The following is a 15280-nucleotide window of genomic DNA, read 5'->3' as shown; positions in this document are numbered from 1 at the left end:
GGCATCCCCCCCGATTCTGATACTCTCAGTATAGAAGACTCAAATCTGTCAAACCAAATTGCATTACATTCAGATAAGCAGTTACAAATTCAAAACTCTATATAAGTGCAACACAAGGGTGCCAAATACGTTAAAGATTTGAGTACATAATTTCAGAACAACCACTGAACCACCTTTTGTTACTGAAACCTTGGTAATACATCATAGACATGGTTCTTCTAAATCAGTTTTAAAAGAGTTTGATGCATTTTGATTAATTATCAAAAACACAAGCCACTAAAGTAGCATACAAAGGCTCAATAAATGTTCTTCACCAAGAAAGACTTGGAATCATTTTATTATTTTTGAGTAATACATATGGAGAAACAAACAACATAGTATGAAGGACAAATAAATCTCCCAAAGCCCATACATTAATACACACCTCATTTACAGTTATTTAAAAAAAAAAAGGTAAAAAAGGCTTACAGAAAAGATATTTCATTCTTGTTTTTGGCTCTTTGTCTATACAGTACATCAGTTTAGAAGATTGTTTGTCAGCCATTATTAAACACATTCTACACATTTCTGCATGGACAATGTGCTTATAACTGGATTAAATACATTAAAAAGGGGCAGGATTTAGGTACACCAGTCTACATATAAAATCAGGAACCACCGATTAACTTTTAAATGTTGAAGATGAATAACTTTTAGCTGTAGTTTAGGGATAGCTTCATGCAATAGACAAATAATGTTGAGCTATATACTTTGAATTCAATGAATCACAAAAAAGTAATTTGGTATTGCTAAACATTCACCTTGTTTATGGAAAAATCTTTCATTTTTCCCCCAAAACACTCCCCATCCATAGTCAAAATGTTAAAGGGCTCAAAGTCAGACATGTTATGTCATCATTACAAGCAGGCTATGAAAAGCACTTTTTCTAGGCTCCAAAAAAAGCACATTTTATTTATATATATATATATATATTTAAGTTTCACTAAATAAAAAACAAAACATTTAAGGTAGTTAAAATCTATAATCTGAGCATAAATAGCTTTGGTAATTCATAATTCAATGCTTAAAACAACACACATTTTAGAAGCATAATGTCATCTTTCTTACCCTACAACAGCCATCAGAAGACAGTTTCTGCAAGGCTCACTGTTATATTCATTTGACATTCTATTCCATGCAAACCCAGTTATTAAGTCTTCTATATAGGATCCACCTAGATATACATACTTTAAAGGTGGGGTTCCGAAAAATATAGCGTTATACGTCCCCACGTGTTGCTACAACTGTTTAAATAACTTACCAGTAATTTCTATTTTCATTGTTAACATCCAGACATATTTTCACACTTATAACTAAAGTCTTTCAAAGCTTTTTCCAAGATGTCTGCTCTAGTGCACTGGGGTTTGAGATTGGTCCTCTAAAATCACTGCAGGAAGATAAATAGTACACATAACAAGTGCTCTGGCTTTTCTATTCTGTATCAAATCATGGATCGTTATTGCTGTGTTACCTGTTTAAAAACGTGGGCAAATTCAGAACCCAACTACTTACTTTTTATGTGATGATCTAAGAATATACATAAAATAGATCAAAGACTTGCATGGGAAATTGCACTTTATTTTAAATTGTCATTAATTAATAATTAATATATGCGTGATTATTTGACAAAAATTGGACAACTGTCAACTCAAATTGCATAAGACAAGTACAAGTACTTGGTGGGATTCAGTTTTCAATCTAGCAAACACTTTTACAACCCTACAGTAATATAAACTCCAAACTTTCCCTCCCTTAAAATAAATCCAAACTATACAAATATGTAATGCTCAATATTTAATATATTCTCACTTTAAAAAACATTAATAACCACTATTAATTGAATCGATGCAAAAATAACACATTTTAATTCGTCTTTCAAGAAGCACTGGAGAGAACTACAAAATGGATCTTGTATTCTATATATCTTTACCTAGATTTACAAAGTGTATCACTACAGACATAAACAAAATGTAGTTAAGAAGAAGAAGAAGAAGAAGAAGAAGAAGAAGGCAGCGATGGCAAGAATTTCTTCTTCAGGAGAAACTCAACATGACCAATACTTCATAAGTTTAGTTCATTATTTTCCTTAATCCTCCATACTGGCAGAGAAATGGTAGATCAGTAGTTAATACAGTCTGTATCCAGTTTTTGTAGTTCTGTTCTGCCTCTTGACTTCTTTATTAGTCGAGTTTGACATAGTAGTATATCGCCCCAATGATAACCACGAACTGCAAAAAAAAAAAAAAAAGGGAAATAATTATTTAAAATCACACACATCTTATATAAAAAGAACACGAATAGTGGCAGAAGCAGGAAACTTAAAGTTGTCTGTCCAGAAACAAAAGAAGAAATTATTTCCAAAGACTTCTGTTTCTACTGTTTTGTACAGATTAGGGAAGATCATCATAAGTAACACTTGCTGTGAAAGTCTTAGATGCTATTATTGAAGGGTATATTATATATAAATAACATTTCAGTATGTGCTTACCCTACATATACTTTAAAAAAAAAAAGATGTGCAACACTTTTACAACAATACACCAGTGGTGCATTATACTTTCAGGTTCAATATACACATATATTGAATTTCAAGAATAAATACTTACAGTCCAACACTGTATTGCAAATCCAAACCACCCAACACCCCAGGCTTGTCTTTGCAATGGTCCACCCATAAAATCAAAGCAACCCTATGAAGAAGAAAAAAAAAAGACAAAATGGTTGCAAACGTACACAAAATAACAAACAGTTTCAAAACTACAAAATGGTGTGCTGAAGGAAACATTACAGCAACAATTGAATCTCAATACAAGCAAGACTTTGACATTATTATTATCATCATCATCATTTATTAATATTATTATTATTAAAAACACCCAATCTTCATTGAAGAGGATCCAAGGTGTTCACAACAGAACCTCTCTCTCGCTCTCTCTCTCTCTCTCTCTCTCTCTCGCTCTCTCACTCAATAAGAATTTGGTTACCCTTGTGGAAAGGAAGGGATTGACTCCAATTTTGCATGCGTTCAGGTTTGTAAGCTGCCCCTGAGCATCTTGCTGACAGCACTGTCTTGGCCAAGGGAAATCCGCATCTGAATTCTGTGACCTGAACTCAGAGCTGTAATTTACCCAGTCTTGGGGTCCATAGACTCCACAACATTGTTTCTGGAAAAGAAAAATATAAGTGTTAGACCAATAGCACAGAGTGACTAGTGAACGGGGGTAGCTTGAACAGGGCAATTTTACTGATGACAGAGTGCATTGTTTATGAGAAACATTTATTGAAGTTATCGCTTCAACTTCATCATGGTGATGGGTTTGACACACATGCAGTCGAAACTGCTTTTAAATATGGCTCAGGACCTTGGTGCTTTCCTACTGCCGAAATGTAGTTGTGGCAATGGATGACAGACTGACGGATACTCATTTTATGAATTAAGCATTTACCCCCAGATGCATATGTAGAATTGTTTTGATATAACTTCAACTCATTTATCAAATGTCAAATGCGATATATTGAAGCCCACGGTATCAAGGGCATTTGAATTGATAATGGCACGTACTTCAGTCATAAAGCGGTTCCAGGAATGGGTGATACCAGAGGTCATGTAGATTTCATCCAGGGTGCTGGGCATTGCTTCAGGCAAAGGCTTGTTGTATCTTCTGAGCATCTGCTTCAGGAACATGTTGGGAACGAACTGAAATAAAACAAAACAAACAAATATAAGCCTTTCACACAGTCAAAGGGATCACGAGAGACCTACTTTCAAAATGTCAGTCAACAGATTGTTCTCATGGCAACAGAAACCACCAGCATCTTTGGCCGAAGAAGTGAATTTGGCTGCTTTTAATTTTCAATTTTATTACACAATAAAACAACCTGTTAACTGCCACACACTGAAGAAGGCCGGCATGTTGGGACGTTGCCTTTTAATCCACACCCACATAACTTTTCACACAGGCTGGTAAGATGGGCCTATGCTGTTTCTGAACAACCTCGCTAGACAAGTTAGTCGTCATAAAATATGTTGGCATGGGCAATTCACACAGCCCAACATGCAGTGTCAATGCTGCCTGTGAGCCGTAATAACTTCTGCGTGAAAGGGGCTTAGGAGATGCAAGTGATCTAAGTGTTTAAATAACAATTTAAGTAAATACTGAATACTTACATAGTCTCCGTGTGTTATAGCTGTAATACATGACGCAGTTTCGAAGCAAAAAATGAACACCATGAGAAGAATGTACTGAAAGAAACAAAACAACATCAGGTGACCAAGCCTCCACTTGGGGGAAGACACTCACCTTTCAATTGGCATTCTAAACTGGGTATATAGCATACTACTTGCACTTACAAATTGAAATAAAGTGTAATGTAGAAAGAGTTATTTAGAATCACTGATTGTGTATAAAAATACCTAACTTTGTGATTCAATATATTGTATTAACTAAGCATTCATAATCAAGTCAAGATAATACAGTGTGTGAGCCTGTACTGTATATTCTGTCCTAAAAACACTTACCACCAGCAAGAGAATCCGTTTGGACTTCATTATGCAGTACATTCCGAGAATGGAAGTACAAAAGTAGGCCAGTCCAGTGAACAGCCCAATCCAAGTGCCTCTGAAGATGGAGTCATTGCCTCCTTCGTAGACCATGGTGTAAATGCTACTTTGATCCGTCAAGAAGAAGATGCACATGGCAGACAAAGTTATACCCAAACACTAGAAGAAAACAAAACAGAAGTTCTATTATACCAACAGTGGAGTTTAAAAATAGTTTCTAGTCCAAACCATGTGGCACTGAGGAATGATAGGTACCTCCCTTTTTTAAATCTGCATAAGGGCTACATGAAACACGAATACCTACTTTTTATTTTCTGTCTATATCCACTCTATACAGTAGGTACCTGACAGGAGATCTTTCGTGAGGAATAATTTTGCCAGACCAGACAATCAAGATTTAATTGCACTGAATTGTAATTAACACACATGGAACGTATTTATATACTAGAAGTAAGGAACATTATTTGCAGTATTATAGATTATGGGTCCTATTTTCAAACCTGGGAAATGTCAGATAATACAACTCTGAATGTAGAAAAGTAGGTTTTTGCTTTTTAAAGTTGATAAAAGCAAGCACAGTAAAAAAAACAATAATCCAAATTCTCTTTACAGGTTTTAAAAAATTAGACCCTGGCGGCTGGTTTCATAAATCATGATTAGCATTAATTTTGGACTACCTAATGTTACTTTAGGTAAGATTATCCAAGACATGTGTCTAATCATGGTCTGTGAAACGAGACATTTCTTTCTTGTCCTTAAATACACGACCGTATTTGAAAACACATCAATTTGTTTGTTGAAGTGTCCACCACTCCCAAAACAGCCTGTATAAATTATGCAGTATTACCTGGCTACCTCCTGTCAAATCTTTCATTGATGTATAAAACAAAGTGTAACAGCAATACAGCTGGTTGTTATATATGTTAACAACCAGCTAGTTGTCAAGGCAACTGAAAATTCATAGCAAAACAACAACAACCACCTCCTGCAATTCTCTGTCCTTTTCTTCCAACTGGATTTGTTCAAGGAGTGCCACAAGTTACAACCATCTCCTAGCAACTGTGGTGACAATTACTCTGCCTTAAACATTAAACTTTTTTTTTATTTTTTTTATAGAAATGCTAAGAAAAATTACAATGTTTTGTAATGTTTTTCAATGACAAGCACCCCTGCTTAAACTATCTCCAAATCCTTATCTGGCATTGTTCTTGGATCAACAAGAACAGGCATGTTGTATTCAAAAACAACATTTTCATACACCCATAACAAAAAAACAAAACAAAAAAAAGACTCAAGTCATCAATTTTCAGACAAGTTTTGCTTATTGACGCTTGCCCTTTTGTGTCAACTCACAGTAAACACACGCTGATATTCCCGTGCTAGTTTTCAGAGTCTGCCATTCTAAATTAATGCTGCTGTATCTCGCTACAATATACAAGAAGCTATGATTTATTGACTGTGTCTCCCATGGTTGACGACAATATAAAAAAAAAAAAAAATCACAAGACAATTTTACCTGGCTTCCAGCCTTTAACTCCAACTACTAACAATGCTGCCTCCACGTTAACTATGCATTGCTTAGGTAAGGATTTAGTCTCTGATTATGTTAAATATTTCTTCGTAATGAGGTAGTCATACATTAAAGATTGATTATTCTTAATTTGTTACTGCTTTATTAGTGCTAATGAGACAGCAGCAACGAGCTACAGCTGCATAACCATATTACAAATACTCAATAGGTTTTATCATAATAAGGGGATAGACAAGAAAGGACTTGAAAAGGTGGAGATTTTGCAGCAATGGTTAATGGCAAGGGACCAAGGTTCTTTTGATGAACTGTTCTCTTTGATGCATGTTATTCACTTCTCAATGGTTAATTTAAAATAAAATGCAAGTAATGTTAAATAAAACTGAGAAACAAGTAAAGTTGACAAAGTGGAATCTAATGACCTAAACCTGTTCAATGCAGGCCTCTTGTCACTGTATTTCTACTTTACTAAAGAGCGCCAGTGTCATGACTCTGTTTATTATAGTTTCATCTTACTTTAATTACTGCTTGACAGGTTTTTTTTTGGACTCATTAAAGGATTAGTCAAAATGTCTGTATGCTTTATTAAAGTTTTACTTCAGGATTAAGGGTTGAGTGTTTTAATGTACAGAATTAAAACGAACAACCAACAATGGTTACTATCAGCACCTCTCATAATAAAACACTTGTATAGTTCTTTAGTTATGGTCTCCATAGGAAGTTACATTTAGGAAGTAGGTTCAGTAGCTGGCAAATCATAAGCCCCTTTCACACTGGCATGCTCTACCCGGGTCAGGACCCAGCGTCATGCGGGTCGACTAAGCGATCTCACACTGCTTTTGAAGAAGCAGGGTCAACCTGGGTGACAGAAGCAAATACACAACGCGCGTATCAATGCCCTGGAAGCAGCTTGTTACTGACGCTTCCAGCCAAGCTTCTCTGGATTGAACCGTCGGCCCCAATGTTGATTAGAGCAAATGTTTCTTCATCCCTGCTGCAATCTGGCACATGGTGTGTCTCAAATCAACAAAAATATGGCTAAACAGAATACACAGAAATGTTCCTTGCGGAAGTAAAACCTTCACGCAGGCATGACTGTTTGTTATTTAGTTGGCTTACGAACAGCCATCATGCATTTCGTCTTGCTCGACTCGGGTCAAAGCATGTCGACCCACATCCAACTCATTTCACACTATGTGGGATTGTGACCCGGTAGCCAGAACCCGGGTCAGGACCCAGGTAGAAGTGCCAGTGTGAAAGGGGCTCTGTCAAGAACCTGTGGTCCGATGAAGGCTGGTTCCTCAGAATAATCATATATAATGAAGTATTTTACAGCCAAACAGCAGGACAGAGAAGTGCACTGGAAAGAAATACACTTTTTCCACCATTTTTTTTTGGAGCATCTCCACTAGCTTTTCCAAGAATACTGTTCACTTATCCAGGAGTGACCTACCGCAATCATCGCATTGCCCAGGATTAGCGTGATCTGATAGCAGCGGACTCCTGAATCTCCCTTGGAGGTCATGGTTAGATCTCAGACCACCTATGGTAAAAATGGAAACAAATAAAGAACACATGTCAAGAGAAATTACCCTGAGGGGAAAAAAACCAAAAGTTAAAGCTTGCATTAAACAGAGTTTGGATCAACAGCTTTTTACAAAGTGATCTTGAATACGACCGACATGTCACGCATTGCAGAGAGTAATAAATCAGACCAAAGGCAACAATCACTTGCGGTTATAGAGATGAGAAGAAAAACAACATAAAAAGGTGCCAAAAGGGATTTATCTGAAAGCAAAAAAATAAATAAATAAATATTGGCAAAGTAGCAACACCATAACGAATTGGAAAGTATGCTGGACATCTTGAATCAGAAGGGCTGGAGTCACACCAAGGAGCACCCACAACCCCACTACTGTTACTTTTCATAGCTTTACATAGTGTATACTCTTTATCTACTCAATTGCATTTCTTCCTAGAACCAGATTCAGTTCTTTGTAAAGTCACCAAGAATAGGAGAACAAGGCAGATTATGTTGCATTACAAATGTATTCTCAGGTTTCAGCATCATCACTTGACCTTTCAGAAAACAACTGCAGCCTCACATAATGAGCAGACTTGCCTTGTTAAAAAATACTGTAGTCAGTCAAAACCTCACCTCTGTGGGAACCAAGCAAGACAAGCTATAGAGAACAAATGAATATGCAGGACAGTAGACCAGACAGTAATATGCAGCCCTGATGCAAGCTTACTGTATCAGGAACCAACCCTCTTAAATGCCTCCCTAAAAATACCGCAATAAAAAATTCTATTTGCTGGAATTACAGCTTCGAATTACCATACTTCGAATTACCGTACTTCAAATTACCGCTGCCCTTGAATAAGCGTGCAGCTGTTTTTAGCAATTTAAAATAAACGCTGTAGCATTAATAAGGTATATGTGTGTGTGTGTGTACATATGTCCAAAACAAAGAAAAACAAAAAAAACCTTTGTGCACTGCAATGCTTCAGTGTACACAGAGGTGCTGACCAATATAAGTACTGTCCATGATATAAACAATTGTCTCTGTCGATTCACGCCAATTATGGTTCAGGGCTGTAGAGCCTAAACTTGGTCACACATTTTGTGATTTTTCTCAATGATCCACACTATTAGAAGTTCAAACTACTTCAGAATTGTACTCTAATAACATCCAATAGCACTGAAGTAATCCTAAATCCACCCTACATCTGTGGAGTTTCAGCACACCTCTCTTTAATTAGACTTGGTTTACAGTAAATAACAATGGGACTGTCACACCCAGGGCAGTGCTCTTCAGTGGTTAAAATTACAAAAGGATGAGCCATCACTTTGAGACCTGTGAGCAAATCACTAGATTTGCTTTTTCAAAGGGATACTGCTTACAATGGCTGCTAACCACATCTGAGCCCAGCACCATTATTAAGAGACCTAAGCAGTACAATGCTTTTCAAATTAAAAAAAAAAAAAGTCATAGGACTACAGTAAATGCAAACTCCATTTCAATTGTGCACAGCAGTTTTCTATAAAATAAGACAAGACACTTCAAAACATGCAGCTTCATAAGAGTGTGTCAACGTCACACCAGCAGACAATTCACAATGGAGAGGAATTCCAGGAAATAAGTTATAATCACGAAAGATCTGGAAATCAAATCTAAATGACTATTGCCACACATTTACTAGGTTTGTTCCACAAAGTTATGTCCCAAAGGTAAATAATTAAAGCTGTATAAAATGTATAAAGCACACAAGATATATACATCCGCAGTAAGGAGTAGAGGGTTTGCTTTTTTTTTTTTTGGAGTGGCATCCTTCAAAAGGTGCCAATCTGCTCACTAAACCTGTTCAGCAACAAACCAAGAGTGAGCATCACTGAAGCAGTGGAATGTACCTCCCTCTTTTTTTCTTCCTTCAGCTTTACTGTTGACCGGTTTCGTTCAAAAGAACAGTATCACTATTACAAAATGACGAGATGGACCAAACTTGTTCAACAACATTCATGACATTTTTGTAACTGATGGGGGGAAATACTGGGGAGGGAGGGAGGGAGGGAAGGAGAAAGATAGATCGCTCAACCAACATCTTTTGATATGTATCTCAGGACCTGAACGGACTGTCAACTGTAAATTGAGACACGGATGTCAACTGTGTTTTTTATCACAATAGTCCAGCAAATAGACTTCACTTTGAACCGGACTGCCTCCATCCCTATTGCACCTATTACTATTGTTGAACTATGTATACACTTGGGACAAAGAATACAAACACACAATGTTCATACGTGCTTATTGAGCTTACACCAAATCATGTTCAATGTGGATGCATCCAGATTGTCTATTTAACAAGTCCTCTTTAAACGCAAATGGGTAGATTAGTATTAAATAATGTATTAAAACAAAGTCGATTAAGGATAGCTGGGCTATATTTAAACTGGCATGTTATGGAAATTGGTATAGTTTCTGGGTAAGAAATAACTAACCTTAAAGAAGGTGATAATCCGTTAATAGTTTACTGGTAAAACATTCGTGATAAAAAAAATAACATATTAAACCAGCACACCCAAGGACAGTTCTTGTAAAAAAGCAGGTTCCTAAAACCCATTGTCTACTGAAACTAGCACTGTATCACAGTGTAACAGCACACCGGTTACAGTATGTACACTGAACCGTGTTTACAACAAGAATCAAAATTAGTTTGACACTAATGCGACAGTATCAGTTACCGGTAGCGCAGATGAAACACAAAATGCACCCGAGTGTTGAAATAATTAAAAGCAATGTCTATAAATAAATACCGATTAGCCAAAGGAAAAATAAATAAAATAAAATACTGTACACAAAACTGATGGTTATTTAAAAACGCAAACTTCTAAAGTGGAATAAACAAACGTGGTACCATGTCAATAAAAACACCAGAGGGAATCTAGGACAGATGTTATTATATACATATTTTTGTATTAAATACAGAACAATTCCAAACACAAAAGCAATCAATAAAAACACAAACTCACCTTGTAATACAAAAACTTGGGTCAAATAAAGCACAGCACTAACTGGTGCACTTACCACTTTGCTAAACAGGTTAAAAACTTAAGTCCAACTTTTTAAAGGGACCACGCTGCAAGACAATGGAGCTCACTTCTGGTTGGCTTTCAGAGATCACATGGCCCTTGTACAACCTGTTTGGGATGGGTTTGGTAGTTTGCTCGTTATTGCGCAGTCGGCAGTGCTACGATTGCCCGAGGACTTGAGAAACAGATAATCATGTAAAACTCATCCTCCTGAAACTAGGGCGCGACTTAGCATACAACAATGTATCTTACAGAGTGATTTTTCATCTCACTGTATAAAAGTGTGAGACGGTGGAGAAGTATGTTGTTAATTACAGAAAAGTTAAAGTATTCAAATAAAAACATTTGTCATCATGAAGAAAAGGAAGAATTGGGATGAGCAACAGTATTCTGCATCTTTTGGCAGAACCTTAGTATTGTGACAGTTCTCCTGTTTATACAGAGGGATGTTTAACATTGATTTATGTATGTAAAAGGAAAAACATTTGTAATAATGTGACTGTTCAGAGGAGCTACAGGTAGTGCACAGTAGCAGACTAATTTAAAGAACAATCGGATCAAATTCACTTTTTTAATCTGTTCATACAGGCGTATGCATTTTGAAAAACATACACGTTTTTATATTTGTTAGCAATAAATATAAGATTGTTTAATTTAGTACAACCTCCAATATTTTACCCAATTTCATTAGAAATCACACAATTTTGAATATCTTGTCTGTGAACTAGCCCTTTAAAAGTTGAGACACAGGTGCCAAAGCTTCCTCCATCTTTGATTTGCAGTTCATGAAACCGCTTTCAACTGTTTTAGAGAAGGTTTGCTTGTTTATTCAATTTTTTCAAAGCACTGTTTAACTTTTTTTTTAAAAAAATGCTTATAAACACTCTTCAAAAAACCTTTAAAAGCAGTCCCTAAAGGATACCCTTGTCTTTATTAGAATACTGATACTTAGAAGTGCCTGTGATTTGGGAAGGGCTTCATAACAAGTATTCTGTAACAAGTATTTCCGCAACAAGGAACTGAACCCTTTAATACTTAACATAGTTGACATTCCACATTCAAAATATACAGTTGTGTGTAAAAATGTATTACAAATTATGTCATACTAAGGCACTAGCAGAACTTTTTGTCTACCTAACTTAGTTTTATAAGTTTTTCTTTTTTATTTGAACATTTTTTAAAATTATGGATGTTACGGTGGTTACTTATGGCAGTTATTCTAAACAGACTTGTACAGAAGTTAAAAGGCTTGTGCTGTCAGTTTCTTTTTCACTAAATTTAAACCGAAGGAACTGGAAGCTTTTCGTGGCACTAACAGAGACACTGCTTTTTGTCTAAACATTTGTGTGATGTTATAAATAGCCTATTTTTAGTATTGCTGAATATTTTACATCTGAGTGTTAGAAGTTATAGATGAATCCATCAACAGCATACCATATTGTGCTGTTAGACAGAGGATGGATCCCATGATGTAGTTATTTGTATTTGTGTATATATATATATATATATATATATATATATATATATATATATATATATATATATACTGTTTAAATATGTTATTTAAATGGTATGATTGTGTTAGATGATAAATGTGTTGTGGGTTGATTTGTCTACTATGTACTGTACAGTGCTTTGAGATACTACTGTTTGAAAAGCTCTATACAAATGCAAATACATAAATAAATAATGCAATATTTAGAGACTGGAATGAATAACATTTAAGTAAGAAACATGAGATATGTACTGTCTGGTCACTTTATTTGGATATGTTCCTAATATTGAGTTGAGCCATCATTTACCCTGACATCCTTGACACAATGTGGCAAAGACTTCACAAGGTGCTTGAGGTGTTTTGAGGGATGTTAATCCATTTCAGTCATTAATATTTCACATAACTGTTGTAGAGATGTAGGCAGAGTATTGTGATGACCAATGCAAAGTAATCCCAAACATGCACAATTGGATTGAGATCCAGGTATTGTAGTGGCCATGGAAGATGCCTAAAGTCTTGTCATGCTCCTCAAACAATTTGCTCACAATTGTGGCACAGTGGATGACAGAATCTGTTGTCTTGAAAGTAGCTATCATTATCATGGTACAAGTGCAGCATTGTTGGGTAAAGGTTGTCCACATAAATGCTTAAGTAAATTCCAGCATTCATTGGTCTTAGGGTAGAAGAACACACAAGGGTGATGCCAAATCCAATGGGGAAGACAATAAAGAAGCCAGGTAGGTATCACCAATTAAAAGTACTTCAGCTCTCTTTCATTGCCCTCTTTCGTCATTAAGTTTTTGACATTTCATACAGTGTAAGCATTACTATCTCCACACAATTATTTTGTGGTGTTTGATAAAGCAACCTACAAGTATTCAGTTTCATCCCTACATTTTAAACCCTTGGGTAAGTGACATCTTTCACAAGGTACGGAGCAGATGCTATGATGATGTTGACTGTAAAAAAGCGCTCACAAATCCCAGTCTGAACCATATGCCCCAGTGTCATCAACACTAAAATACACAAGCACCAGCTGAAGCTTTTACAATTACAGGTCCATTTAAATTATCTAAATAGCTGTTCTTTATTTGTATATAAATCACTGTTGTTTTCCTCCAGGAGTGATTTGACCCTGATATTAACATCACTAAAATACTATAAAAATGCAGAGGCTCTGCAAAAAACACCTTTTAGGATGGTGGTATTGACATCCACACTTTAGCTCTTGAAAGAAAAATTACTTTGTTTAACTATCCATCTAGAAAGTCTACTGTAAAGCAGACAACTGTTCCACAACCAGAAGTTAAAAACAGTCCTGGTGTTGTCAATCGACTGGGGAAAATAAATACAGTGCCTTGCGAAAGTATTCGGCCCCCTTGAACTTTGCGACCTTTTGCCACATTTCAGGCTTCAAACATAAAGATATGAAACTGTAATTTTTTGTGAAGAATCAACAACAAGTGGGACACAATCATGAAGTGGAACGAAATTTATTGGATATTTCAAACTTTTTTAACAAATAAAAAACTGAAAAATTGGGCGTGCAAAATTATTCAGCCCCTTTACTTTCAGTGCAGCAAACTCTCTCCAGAAGTTCAGTGAGGATCTCTGAATGATCCAATGTTGACCTAAATGACTAATGATGATAAATAGAATCCACCTGTGTGTAATCAAGTCTCCGTATAAATGCACCTGCACTGTGATAGTCTCAGAGGTCCGTTTAAAGCGCAGAGAGCATCATGAAGAACAAGGAACACACCAGGCAGGTCCGAGATACTGTTGTGGAGAAGTTTAAAGCCGGATTTGGATACAAAAAGATTTCCCAAGCTTTAAACATCCCAAGGAGCACTGTGCAAGCAATAATATTGAAATGGAAGGAGTATCAGACCACTGCAAATCTACCAAGACCTGGCCGTCCCTCTAAACTTTCAGCTCATACAAGGAGAAGACTGATCAGAGATGCAGCCAAGAGGCCCATGATCACTCTGGATGAACTGCAGAGATCTACAGCTGAGGTGGGAGACTCTGTCCATAGGACAACAATCAGTCGTATACTGCACAAATCTGGCCTTTATGGAAGAGTGGCAAGAAGAAAGACATTTCTTAAAGATATCCATAAAAAGTGTCGTTTACAGTTTGCCACAAGCCACCTGGGAGACACACCAAACATGTGGAAGAAGGTGCTCTGGTCAGATGAAACCAAAATCGAACTTTTTGGCAACAATGCAAAACGTTATGTTTGGCGTAAAAGCAACACAGCTCATCACCCTGAACACACCATCCCCACTGTCAAACATGGTGGTGGCAGCATCATGGTTTGGGCCTGCTTTTCTTCAGCAGGGACAGGGAAGATGGTTAAAATTGATGGGAAGATGGATGGAGCCAATTACAGGACCATTCTGGAAGAAAACCTGATGGAGTCTGCAAAAGACCTGAGACTGGGACGGAGATTTGTCTTCCAACAAGACAATGATCCAAAACATAAAGCAAAATCTACAATGGAATGGTTCACAAATAAACATATCCAGGTGTTAGAATGGCCAAGTCAAAGTCCAGACCTGAATCCAATCGAGAATCTGTGGAAAGAACTGAAAACTGCTGTTCACAAATGCTCTCCATCCAACCTCACTGAGCTCGAGCTGTTTTGCAAGGAGGAATGGGCAAAAATTTCAGTCTCTCGATGTGCAAAACTGATAGAGACATACCCCAAGCGACTTATAGCTGTAATCGCAGCAAAAGGTGGCGCTACAAAGTATTAACTTAAGGGGGCTGAATAATTTTGCACGCCCAATTTTTCAGTTTTTTATTTGTTAAAAAAGTTTGAAATATCCAATAAATTTCGTTCCACTTCATGATTGTGTCCCACTTGTTGTTGATTCTTCACAAAAAATTACAGTTTCATATCTTTATGTTTGAAGCCTGAAATGTGGCAAAAGGTCGCAAAGTTCAAGGGGGCCGAATACTTTCGCAAGGCACTGTACCATTAGAGTATGGTGTGAGCGAACTGAACATCATACAGTATAAATTTATCCACCCACTGACTGGGAAAAACAGTCGAGGAGA

At 36.6% G+C, this 15280-nt stretch overlaps 1 protein-coding gene across 1 annotated transcript; it reads right to left on the bottom strand.

Annotated features, from left to right (window-relative positions):
* Positions 1 to 443: 443 nt before the first annotated feature.
* Positions 444 to 10812, bottom strand: LOC117972635 (uroplakin-1b-like). Its single transcript, XM_059028433.1, has 8 exons — positions 10660 to 10812; positions 7582 to 7671; positions 4559 to 4759; positions 4208 to 4282; positions 3602 to 3736; positions 3024 to 3203; positions 2646 to 2729; positions 444 to 2267 (listed from the first exon to the last, which is right to left on the bottom strand). The coding sequence occupies exons 2-8, from the start codon at positions 7651 to 7653 to the stop codon at positions 2220 to 2222; spliced, it is 795 nt and encodes a 264-aa protein (XP_058884416.1). The 5' UTR covers positions 7654 to 7671; positions 10660 to 10812; the 3' UTR covers positions 444 to 2219.
* Between the last annotated feature and the right edge of the window lie 4468 nt (positions 10813 to 15280).

This window comes from Acipenser ruthenus, chromosome 8 (assembly GCF_902713425.1).
Source record: "Acipenser ruthenus chromosome 8, fAciRut3.2 maternal haplotype, whole genome shotgun sequence".
NCBI classification, from domain to species: domain Eukaryota; kingdom Metazoa; phylum Chordata; class Actinopteri; order Acipenseriformes; family Acipenseridae; genus Acipenser; species Acipenser ruthenus.
This window is presented reverse-complemented; position numbering and strand designations above follow the sequence as displayed.

What these genes read in the sequence shown, in the direction of transcription:
- LOC117972635 (XM_059028433.1), bottom strand. Translation starts at nt 7,653, where the DNA reads ATGACCTCCAAGGGAGATTCAGGAGTCCGCTGCTATCAGATCACGCTA. An exon ending in TGGGCAATGCGATGATTGCG is followed by an intron (nt 4,760 to 7,581) that starts GTAGGTCACTCC and finishes GTTTTCTTCTAG; the next exon opens with TGTTTGGGTATAACTTTGTC. An exon ending in TTGCAATACAGTGTTGGACT is followed by an intron (nt 2,268 to 2,645) that starts GTAAGTATTTAT and finishes TTTTTTTTGCAG; the next exon opens with TTCGTGGTTATCATTGGGGC.